Here is an 11,909-nt window from a genome sequence, read left to right on the forward strand (position 1 = left end):
TAAAGTTTGCAAGCAGGAAGGCTTTTTTGTAGGAGACATACTTATGCATCTTCTGCAATAAAAATGTCCCCCCTCCCTGCTTGCAAACTTGTTTAGAGTGTACACTGAACTAAGCATTCGTGGCTCAGTATACAATTTCAGCACACCTCAATGCCGGGAAGAATCTACTCCTTTACCAGACCAGCCAATTAAGATGACTGAAGACACTAAACTGGACTAAACACCTGGTCTTGAAGTGGTTAAAAAAAAGAGGCAAGTGTCCCTTAGTTTAGTTTGTATTTAAGAAAGCTGCCATCATTGACCTTCTGAAAATCCTTGTTACCTGGCTGCTATTCTGACCCACTAGTTTCAGTACTTTTTGAGCATGGACTCAAAACCAGTATGCAGATCAGAGAAGTGGGAGTAGTATCAGAGGTCTTACTATGTATACTTGCTCTGGGTTAGTGACAAAGTATTGCCAAAGGGCCAGCATGACATTTAGAATCTAGCATTTGCAGAATGGGAAGTCAGCTATGGCAGCCTTCATGTCTCTCTTAGAAAAAGTTTCCTTTAAAGAAAATCTCGGGGCACACCAAAAATCGCTTTGCAGTGTGACTACAACACCCCCCCCCCCCCCATGGCAAGAGTGGAGTGCTTGTTTATGTCTAGGGTCTGCAATAAAGCAGGTTTACTTACCTGGTCTCCATCCCTCCAGCAGTCAGCGCCGTCCTCTTCTCCTGTGATTAGCTATGGATTGTCCCTCAGCATCCTCACATCTTAATGCAGGTCTATGGGACCTGCATGAGACAGGATGACATCAATGGTCCTTAGACCACTGGAGCTCAGGAGAGAAAAGCCACAGGACCGGTCTAGCAGCCAGGAGAAAGCAAGGATCAGATAAGCAAATCTGTTTTACTACAGCCCCTAGATGTAAACAAGCACTTGACCCTTGCAGTGCAGGGGTAGTTTTTTTGTTTGTTTCGAGATGGACTTTAATATCCGCATTAGCAATATCAGCTACCCAGGTAAAGAAATCATCCAGTCCACTAAAGTGGACAGCGTGCGGTTTTGGTTAAAACTGACCTGTCGAGGGATGTATTTGCAATTTTCCCTGAGGATGCGGCTTCTGATCAGCACCTGACTGGAAAAAAAAGAAACATGAAGGTTTAACAAAGGCTGAATAGAGTTTTCAAAAGGGCAGAGTTCTATTCACAGCTCTCCAAAATTAGCCTTAATGTATAGCCTAATGCAAAGCCTAGTGATGAGGAACCCAAACTTCTGCAGTTGTCACCAACAGGTGGTAAGGGGGGACTCTTCCATAGAACATGGACTAGTATTCCTGGAGGAAGGGCAACTGTGTCAGCCTAATGATTGCAAATAACAGGGGCCACATATGGCTGTTGAAAATATAAAAAAAAGAAAGCATAACTTAGGATCCCAGTGCCTAGCCCATAAACGATGGTACTTGTGCACCCCTTAGATCCCAGCAGTCTGCACTTGAAGTGGGAAGATTGACGTGTGTTTTCGTTGCCCACCTCATGTAACATGTCCCCAGTTTTGTACAGCACCCAACCATACATACCATTTTCTGACATGAGAATGAGGGACGTGCTAAGAGCACATACTTTAGAGGTCAGATATGGCAAAATGACAGATCGGGAGCTCTCCATCCACTTCAGAGCCCCTGCTACATACCTAGGAGCCACACATGACCAAGGAAGAGAACAGCTGTGATAGCTGAGGGCCCACCGTATAACTAGGAGCCCCTTCAGTCAGCTCTAATTGCTCACACATACATCTAAAGTCCCCTACCTGTCACTCAGGGGCTCCAGCTCGGTCTTCTTATCCCCCTGTAACAGGCGGGTGACATGGTGGCGGAGGAGGCCGCTGTAGAAAGTGATAAAGACAATAGGCAGAACCACCCACAGTCGAATGCTGGAATCCAGCAACAACTCGGGCGTCGCCATCTTGACCCGGACTAGCACCGGAAACCGGACGGCATATGTTGCCTAGCACTTCCGATCCCCTAACTGCGCTTCCGCCAGGGTCCAACATGGCCGCTCGCCCGTCCCCGTCCCTAACGTAACGTCCGGAAGTGGCCCGCGTGCTGCTTGTGCCATGGAGGAGAAGGTGCTGCGATACGAAGCTTTCGTGACCGACACCCTGCAGCGAGACCTGAGGTGTGAAGCACGTGATTGGTCTTCCTACCACGGGATGTCTCCCCCCCTTCTCTAGTCTACACAGAAACACGTGACTCCCTCTTCTGCTTGTCACCTGACTTCTTGTTGGCAAGAACTGGCCATATACATAGAGATTGGGCTGTACAACCCAAACCAAACTAAGTCAGTCAGATCTTCGGGGATCCGAGCGATTCTATGATTAGACGGACAAATCAAAAGTTTCATGATGACCAGATACATGTGTCTGAGCTCAGGATGGAGTCAGCGTGGCATTGTGGGATGAAACTGGGTCTACATCACCCTGAATAAAGACTTCAGATAAGCATCTCACAATCCATCAGCTTATCATATAATATATATATATATATGGACATATATGGATGGTGCTGATGATGATCCTGGAGCTTTAATAGTCTAGATGTATGGCAGCGGACATTGTGAAGATTGGTGCTCAGTGGGTGTCCCCCAATGTTGTCCACCAGTGATGTGCGGGGGCTCGGTGTGAACACAGTTCACCTGAGTTTTCCCATGCCTGTGCAAAAATGTCACTGACATACACCCCCCACCCAGGCCCAATCAAATGTACAATCTTTTTTTCTGCTCTGACAAGGAGAGAATATGAGTGAATAACAGTATACACAGCCAGCCCTGTGAGATAAAGCTGTATTACTATAACACCTAAAGAATGGAGATACAGATTCTTCCAAAAACGACAAATACATGGCTTGTCATTGCCAGCCTTGCTACCGGTAGTTCTCTGGCTGTTTTGATAATGCACACTTCTGTACTTAAAGTAGAACTGAAGTCCAAACTTTTTTTTTTTTAGTTTTGAACAGCGTAATGGAGGGTTTATGACCCCTGTTTGTTTGCCCTCTGTGTCTCATTAGGGAGATTTCCTTTCACTGCCTGTCAGATAGCCACAACAGGAAGTGAAAGGAAATCCCTGAAAAGTTAGTAACATTCCTAGAGGATGGAGCAGACAGAATCTGGAACGGTTGCCCATGGCAACTAATCAGCATCGCTCTTCGGTTTGCTCAGGTAAGATTTGAAAATGAGAGAGAAGCTGATTGGTTGCAGTGCAAATCTGCTCCAGATTTTGGTAAATTATCCCCTAGTGTTTAGCAGGGTTACTAGAACTAGTGTCCCAGCTGGAGGATTTCCCTTCTATTTCTGTTCTGATGACAACCCAAAATTTGGGATTTTCTTTCACTTTCAGTGGTAACTTTCACCAGGACAAATAGAGGGGGGTGAATCTCCCTAATGGGGACACAGACGGCACTAAAAACCAGACAGGAGTTCTAATTCCACCACTTCTAATTCTCCACTTGATCTAAAAATAAATGTTGGGGCTTTAGGTGTCAATAAACAGAACTAACCACCCTCCCCCTTCCTTCTTTCCCACATGAGATGGTGATTGGCTGCTCTGGAACCAAGTGCTGAATTGTGGAAGATAGTGGGGCATGCTGGGTGAACTGGGGCAGCGCTAAGCAAGAGCATACACTTTATACCTTGCTGGACGTAACAAGAGCAAACAGCATGGGAACTATTGAGCAATTTTACTCTTGGCTGACCACCTAGAATCATAGGTGGGTGACCCTGTTGTGGAACTACAATTCCCATGTAGCACTGCAAGCCTGACAGTTACAGGCATGACTCCCAGAGGCATGTTGGGGTTTGTAGTTAAAGTACAGCTGGAGGGCCAGAGTTGCCCACCCCTGGCCTAGATGATGACAGAATTATTTAAAGGCTCGTGGCATTTCTTCCTAGAAGAGGGATTCTGCTTACAATCTCTGTATTGCCTGTATGTAAGTGTTTAATTTATTAGCCAGGGTTAAATATAATTAAATCATTTTCATGACAGGAGAGTGTTGGAGAACCGGGACAGCGTCTACGAGAAGATCAGCCAGTACTTGCAGCTGAAGAACGTCATTGAGAGGTTGCAGGTAAGGATCTCCAGTATGATGGTACAGGAGTTTAGTCCACTCACATATGAATTGATTTTTTTCCCTCTCTCCTCTCCATCCGAATGCACCCTCCCTTCCTTATCTCCAGATGGATACTTACCTACATGCCACAGCTCGGCACAATGCTTACATCCCTCTGGTAGAGGCTCAGTTGCACTGCCTGCCCTGTGCAGTCAATCTCCATAGACATCTAGGCAGGAGATGCCTGGGAGGGTTTTACCAGCAGGGTGTAAACATTGTGGATTGAGTTATATATTAGGGATGCACAGATACTTTTCATGTACCCGTGCCGATAATTGACATTTTCATGAGAACTACCAGGGTTGCAGCTGGGACCTGACTGTGGCACTCCACCACTGTCCTGAAATCATTAGTCTGTATTGTTTTAGAAAAACTGTCACATGACACTAAACAAAAAATCTGTAGACCTGTGATCATTTCTGGTGTATCATTTGGCTTCTAACTATGTTTCTCAATACAGGAATTAGACTCTGGACCTTTAAATACACAAGTGGATTTGGGCTGTAACTTCTATGTGAACGCGGAAGTGTAGGTATTCTTTACTGTTGTGAGTGTTCTGAAAATGTTCTGAATGTTGTGAAACTTCTACTACACCATTAAAATACATACACGGGAGCTGTTTTACCTGCCAAAAGATGTGTAGTTCCATTCAGTTGATAGGCAGAAGAGCCAGCCAGGTGACCAGACATTTCTCTGCTGCAGTTCATGAACACAGTGAGGTCATGTCCCTGCTCTAAGCCTGTCTTCAGTGTTTGCTTCTAATAAGCGGCCATGGAGAAATTATTCCAGGTTAAAGCTTTGTGAATTATGAATTATGGCAGTTTTAGGGCAATTAATAGATATTTAACCCCTAAAACAAAAATGCAATATATTGCGGTTTACCAGTCTTTAGATGTGCTGCCTGCATTAGTTTCCATGTTTTAGGCTAAGATCATTTTCAGCAAGTACAGAAAATAACCGTTGATCTTGACAGAATTGAAGTATCACTGTCACATCCTGTAAGCTGAAATGAAAGGAAAACATTGTTCTCTTCCTTCTGTAAACTCCTAATTACACCCCTTCCCCAGGAGGATGTAAAGAAGAGAGGAAGACATATTTGAGAAGTGAAGGAGTAAGCATAGCCATCCAGGGAAAGGAAGTGTGTTATTTGAAGGATAACCAGGTGAAAATAAAGGGGATGGCCGGGGGTGAGAAAAAAAGACTAATAAGCTGCAATATATCACATGTTTGTGTTGGTTTAGATACCCTTTAATGCTTTGTTGTGTGTGTTGTTGTTTTTAAAGTGCAAATGATGTAACGCTGAATTCCTGGTAGATATTAAAACTAGTTATATGTTTTATTCACTATCATTTAATGTACTTTTCAGTGCAGCTAGATGAAGTACATTTATCAGTCTCCCTGTGATTCTCTGTATAGCACAATTAAGTAAGGGACAGGGAATGGCAGAGATAAGAGCCAATCAGATGTGCATCATGCTGATATAATAACAAGGAGTATTAAGAGAGGAGAGCAAGCTGCTGTACTTATCAGTCAGCTGCTTCTCCTTCGCTGTTCAGTTACAGATGGAGGCAGGGAAGTGACCAAGCTGCATTGCTTAACAACTTGCAGAAAACAGTCAGGTCACCAGCCCGGCCGTACTGTCTAAAGTCCAATGAGCGTGCCAAACAAAAGGTTCAGGAGTCTAAATTCCTTTAATATCAGTATTAGTTCACAATAGGATAACACAAAACAGCCAACATGTTTTGGGGGCCTAAAAGTATCTCCCCCTTCTTTAGGGCTCAGATGTTGTAAATGGTTGGACGCATAACCCAAAATAACTTTTAGTTGGGAGTTACAACATGTCAGCAGTCACCTTGTCAGCAGAACGTTGGAGAGCAGCCTTACTGGAGCTAATGTGCCCTGTTATAATCTGACTGACATACTGAAAGATCAAATACAGCGCCTCGTTTTCAAATGTTTGTGGCTGAGCTGTTTAAATCTTAGGACTGCATAGACAAAAATACAAATGATTTGTTGGGTAAAACAGTTCCCATAGATGTATTTCCATAAATATAAAAATATATCAGTATTGCCACCCCTTTCTCGGTATCAATTGACTAAACTATAACCAGTCACCTTCATTCAGTGCTAGTGGGCACAGCACCAGCTAAAGCTTTTAGAATCCTGCACATGTGTAAAGTGTATGCGCTGCGCATCAACCACTTATACAATAAATACAAAACGTGAACTAAAATATAAATATCCAAACAGTAACACTAAATGTCTTTTTATGTGAAAATAATTGTCCACAAGTAGAAAATAAATTGTCATCCATTCAGTAGTTATTGTTTGGATATTTCTATTGTAGTTCATGTTTTGTATTTATTGTATAAGTGATTGATGTGCAGTGCATACACTTTACACATATTTTGAGAGTTAATTACCTTTAGCACAGCTGCACAATCCACAGGGGGAGTTTGTCTATCTTAAGCGCAGATCATTATTGGATTCATTTAGAATCATGCACGTGCGCTAATCTAAAGAGTGGGTCTGTCTGTTTAATCTGTAAGAATGTCTAATTTCTGCCGCTAATCAAATTAATCATTTTACTGTTTTTTTTTTGCCAGTCCTGACTCATCGAAGATATTCCTGGCTTTGGGTTTTGGATTTTTTGCAGAACTGACGCTGGATGAAGCTCTAAAATTTATTGAAAGAAAGAACAAAATGCTGACTCAGTAAGAAAATCTCTGACAGGGCTAATTATACAAGACTATGTGCATTGTAGCTTAGTACATTTTTTATTTATTTATTTTTTCTTCAGAATTAGTGAAAATCTGACCAAAGATGCTGCAAATATTAAGGCCCATATCAGACTGGTCCTAGAGGTAAGAATTAAGCACCCGCTGTGCACTTATCACTCTGTCAAAGGTGCTTAGATGTTGCATTGCAATGTGCATCAGATAATAAAGGAGTGCAGATTACAGACTCTACAAGTAAAGGTGGCCATACACTGTACAACCATCGCAAGACCTTAGTCTTGCAATGGTTGTAAAGGGATTAAAAAAACGTACGATCTGCCCATCTTGGACGGGCGGATCGCACTCTCGATCATCGCAAGCCACGCCCCCTGAGGGGCGGCTTGCGATGACTGTAATGAGGGGCGGGCTTACGCTGACTGCAAACGGGCAGTGTGCGCGTGCGCACACCGGCCCGTTCGGCAGTTGTCGAACCAGCAGGCCACCAACTCGCCGAGAATCGTACGATTCCCGGCGGGTTTTCAAACATGCTGGTTCGATGGAAGACGTGCGACCGTACAGTAGAAACGGTCGCATGCCTTCCATACACTGCACGATTCTCGTACGATCGCAGGATTTCCCGCGATTCTCGTACGAGAATCGTGCAGTGTATGGGCACCTTAAAGGAGGATAGAGACCTGTACCAAGAAGGTTCAGAATATCTTCAGCGGTTTATATGGATGACTTGAACCAAATCTCCAATCAACTTCAAAAAATTAAATCCCAACTAAACACTGTTCTAATGTCCTCCTTATATTGTAAAGTGCTGCGCAAACTGATGTCGTTATATAAATCCTGTAAAATAATAATAATATTAATTACTGTAATGCAGTCAGGCTGCATATACAGCAATCAATATTCTGCTCATTTATTTATTTTTGTTGGTAAATGCTTCAGAAAGGGTTAAGAGGTGTTGGCAGCACATAGGAGAGTTGGACACACAGGATACAGCGGTCAGACACGTTTCCCTGCACACTGCTCCAATGAACAGTGCTGCTCAGAGATCATGAGCACTGTTTCACTCATCAGCTATGAGGAAAGATTATTTAAACTGAATTTGATCTCTCTGGAGAAGAGGCAATTAAGGGGGGACATGATCACTATGTATAAATACATAAATGGTCCACATAGTGAGCTTGGTGCCAAATTATTCACTTTAAGATCACTGCGGAGGACAAGGTGGCACTCTTTGCGTCTGGTGGAAAAGAGGTTTAACCTTTGCATACGAAAAGGCTTCTGCACAGTTAGAGCTGTGAAAATGTGGAATAAACTCCCTCAGGAGCTACTTCTAGCTAGCTAACTTAACTCTTTTAAAAAGAATCTGGATGTATTCCTAAATGCACAGAAAATTAGTAATTATTAACTTCGTATAAGTATAATAAGCACCAGAGATTGTTGATCCAGGGAATATCTAATTGCCTTATGGGATCAGGAAGGAATTTTTTCGCTTGGAGCAAATTGAACCATGCTTTATAGGGTTTTTTTTTGCCTTCCTCTGGATCAACAGGGTGTAGCTGTGGGCATAGCATTCTGTTTCAGGTTTTTGGGTTTGTTTCTCTTATCTCTATAGGTAGATGGACTTTTTTCAACCTGGCTAACTATGTTGATTAGAGCAGACCCTAAGCGGTAATTTGCTTTTAAATTGGGGTGGTTTTTACTCAGTTTTGTTACCATGTATGGTCAGCATCAACCTCCTGATTATAAGACACTCTCATAGAGAGTACACAAATGTACTTTTCACAGAAAAAGAAAGTTATTATTATTATAATACAGGATTTATATAACGCCAACAGTTTGCTCAGCGCTTTACAATATAAGGAAGACATTACAACTACAATACAGTTCAAGCAAATATGGTAAGGAGGGCCCTGCCCCTGAGGGCTTAGAATCTAAAAGGGAGGGGCCAGTGATACATGAGGAGGTAGCTGTGTGGGGAGGAATTGTTTGAGAACGTGATAGTTCAGTGGTTAGTTTAAGGTGGGATAGGCTTCCCTGAAGAGATGAGTCTTTAGGGATCGCCTAAAGTCAATCGGAGTGGGAGATAGACGGACAGGTTGGGGAAAGTTCTACTTTTTACTCATGAAAAACGTCTTGAAAATTTGCAGGGTCTGCGGGAATTACAAGAGTTGCCTAATGAGTGAGCCAGGACCATAACAACAAGGGATCAGAAGTCTTATCCCCTCGTGTCATTTTGCTGGATGATGGCGATCTCCCCGCAGGAACTGAGGAGGCCCCTTTATGAGTGTGTTTGTTTACAGTCCGTTTACAAGTCCAGTACTTCTGTTGTATTTTCTCTAGAGACCTGTGTTGCAGGGTAATAAATTCAAGATAAACCAGGATGTGGTTGGCTTGATGGTACTTTTCAAAGAGCCTTTATTTTGGAAGGGCAAATTCTTCTAACAGGTAAAGGGCAACCACTTACTCGTAGGTGCCCATTTATCAACACATTTTGCACTGTGCTTTTTTCCCCTCGATTATTTAATTCTTTGTTGTAGCAAAACTTAACAGTGAGACATTCCAGTGTTCTAAACAGAAAACTGCCACAACTGATCTTCACTATGGGAGAAAAAAAACAAACAGCAATATGAAAACTTGCCTTGACAGACATGCCAGAATTGTGTTTCAGGCCTCATGCTACGTGCTGCCTTCTATTCCTTGGGCAGCTGTGGGGAAACTCAACTTTCCCATTTGGTCTAGGTTATCCATTCTTTCCCAGGTCAGTCAAAACTTTAAATTTTTTTAGTTGAAGTGAAAATGGGTCAAGTCCTTTGTCAGGATGTTTATTGATTTTCAATCTCTTCCTGTGTGGTTTCTGAAACAGGAAATGATCAGAGACGGCACTAAAGCCACTTTCTTTCTCGTCCATTGAGTCCACAGGGGGATTTGGAAAAAAAAAACTGTAGGCCAGCCCAGGATAACCCCTCCTACTACCAGCATGTTCCTGGTTTTTGCTTGTGTCCTAGGAGGATAGACATTTAGACTAATCTATTTTTTTGCTAGCAATTTTTCTCCAATCAAGACTTGTCTCTACATAGCTGCTGGACATTGCGGCTATCCAATTCAGCCTAGCTTTTGGAGCTGCATCTGAACCCACCTGGTCTGGACAATGCTGGGCACTGGGTTCCACGCAAAGGTGCTTTCCAAAACAAGTTCTGTTAAAAAGTTAGCCTAGGAGTGCTTTCCAGGTCCAGAGCTGCTAAATTGCCTCAGCACTTAGCCTATCTCTAATGACACACTCTGTAAGTAGGCTGATTGGTGCTGAGCATCAGGAGCTACCTCATTAGTTGGATCACTGAGCACCTTTAGATTTCTTGCTTGCCACCTATTCCTTACACAGAAGGGTTTAACACTGAGGGACTGAACACTTATATCATCCGCTGGGTGGGGTGTTGCAAACGTGCTCTGCACTCTTTTTCATCAAAGAAACATGCCAAAGAAACATCTCCCCGCTGTTGCATCTACACTGCAAAAAGCCACGTGGAACTTTGGTCTTCGAACTGTTCCTGCTGCTCTCCTACAGTGACTGTGGTCACCTCTGGCCATCCAACCCTCACCTGCTACCAGGTTGGGATTCGTGAGTGCCTGCCTGCTTGCCTTATAACCTGAACTGTACGTAGTCTTACTGCCACGCTGTCGCAACATGTCTGATTCTACACATACCAGGGACAGTCCTAGAGTTCCAGGGGCCCCAGCTGACACTAATTTACCTAGTGCCCTACACTAGGTAAGTATCCGACAGTTATGGCTGACATCTGCAGCCTGCAATCATGTTGCCTTCTCTCCGAGTCTATCCCATCTTCACTGTTCTCTAGCTCTGTGAAGTGTGGTAGGCTCCTCTGCCCTTTGGCCGAGGTTTTTACTACAGTCATAATGACTTTATGGGCCGCTTCACACTTATTGCAGTGCGCTCCATCACGATTAGCCCGCAGTGCGATCGCCCGCACCAGAACGTGTGGCACAACAATGCCTGCGTTTAGGTCCAGTGCGATCGCTAAAAAGTGCTTGTGCTATGTTCCTCCAATGTCTGGATGTGTTTCAAATTGTGATTGTCTATCTTTCAGCCACTGCTTCTTTTGCGTATAAAGCAAGTGTTTCCCAGCTTTGCAAAGCTGCCACCTGGCCCCCGGTCACACAATCTCTACCAAGTGGATATTTCAGCCTCATCTTTTGACAGCTTTGTGTCATTTCATTTGTGTCTTCAGGTTGCATTTTAGGCTGTAGGCTATCTTCAGTTTCTGTTGTTTCTTGGGCCTGTGAGCATTTGTTTGCTGGGTTACTCACCCCTAAGTTGGACTCCTTTCGGACGTTAACATTTTTTAGGACCTCCTATGATCCTCAATCGACTCCAAAAAAATTGGATTTGTACTCACTATAAAATTATTTTCTTGGATTCCATTGAAGGGCACAGTTCCAATCCCTGTGTTTATGATCATACTTTTGCTACTGCTTAGCTACAACCTTTCTACAAACCTTAGATGTGCTGGTAGTTGTAGGCCCACCTGTAGGTGGCAGTATAACCCAAAGGTTAAAGACTTCCTGTGTTCCTCAATGGATTCCAAGAAAAGGATTTTACAGTGAGTATAAATATCCTGTTTTAGTTATACATAAAGTAGGCAATTTTTAAAACTCCTGTCAGGTTTTGTTTTACTGTTTTCTTGGGGACATTTCCCTCAATTGGAAATCTCTCCAAAATTAACGAAATCCCCTCTAAGACAACTCATTGTGTTGTCCCCAATGGAAGATTTCCTCTCCTGATCTGGTGACTGTAACAATTTGCATTTTCCATCATCATGAAAAAAGAGGGTGGAGACCAAAAAAGTTGCACAGCAGGTTTTTGGAAACTGATCGCTCTTATCTGTGCTCATGTGAGGGCAGAAGTCATTTCAGCAGAAGAGAGGCATTCAATGCTCGGAAGGTTGTCATTGGAATCCTCTGTATACCTCACCATAAGCTATCTATCTATCTATCTATCTATCTATCTATCTATCTAT

General features: G+C 43.2%; 2 protein-coding genes across 2 annotated transcripts in view; one reads left to right on the forward strand and one right to left on the reverse strand.

The window, feature by feature from the left end:
- The window catches only part of LOC108801241 (ER membrane protein complex subunit 3-like), a 5,508-nt gene extending 3,519 nt beyond the window's left edge, over window positions 1-1,989 (reverse strand). The window contains exons 1-2 of the mRNA XM_018573176.1: window positions 1,792-1,989; window positions 1,063-1,120 (exon numbers count right to left, since the gene is read on the reverse strand). Of these exons, the coding sequence (XP_018428678.1) occupies window positions 1,063-1,120; window positions 1,792-1,946 (213 nt within the window). The 5' untranslated portion in view covers window positions 1,947-1,989. The remainder of the gene's footprint in view (window positions 1-1,062; window positions 1,121-1,791) is intronic.
- Window positions 1,990-2,065: 76 nt separating this feature from the next.
- UXT (ubiquitously expressed prefoldin like chaperone) lies at window positions 2,066-9,288 on the forward strand. Its single transcript, XM_018573174.1, has 6 exons — window positions 2,066-2,159; window positions 4,021-4,102; window positions 4,605-4,672; window positions 6,751-6,858; window positions 6,945-7,008; window positions 9,024-9,288. The coding sequence occupies exons 1-6, from the start codon at window positions 2,098-2,100 to the stop codon at window positions 9,057-9,059; spliced, it is 420 nt and encodes a 139-aa protein (XP_018428676.1). The 5' UTR covers window positions 2,066-2,097; the 3' UTR covers window positions 9,060-9,288.
- The last annotated feature ends 2,621 nt before the right edge of the window (window positions 9,289-11,909 follow it).

Source organism: Nanorana parkeri, unplaced genomic scaffold (genome assembly GCF_000935625.1).
Source record: "Nanorana parkeri isolate BGI_ZX_2015 unplaced genomic scaffold, ASM93562v1 scaffold2263, whole genome shotgun sequence".
Taxonomy (NCBI): domain Eukaryota; kingdom Metazoa; phylum Chordata; class Amphibia; order Anura; family Dicroglossidae; genus Nanorana; species Nanorana parkeri.

Excerpts from the sequence above, each read along its gene's own strand:
- UXT (XM_018573174.1), top strand. The coding sequence starts at position 2,098 with ATGGAGGAGAAGGTGCTGCGATACGAAGCTTTCGTGACCGACACCCTG. Across the intron at positions 4,103-4,604 it reads ACGTCATTGAGAGGTTGCAG|GAATTAGACTCTGGACCTTT; the intron begins GTAAGGATCTCC and ends TTCTCAATACAG. Across the intron at positions 7,009-9,023 it reads ATATCAGACTGGTCCTAGAG|GGTCTGCGGGAATTACAAGA; the intron begins GTAAGAATTAAG and ends GAAAATTTGCAG.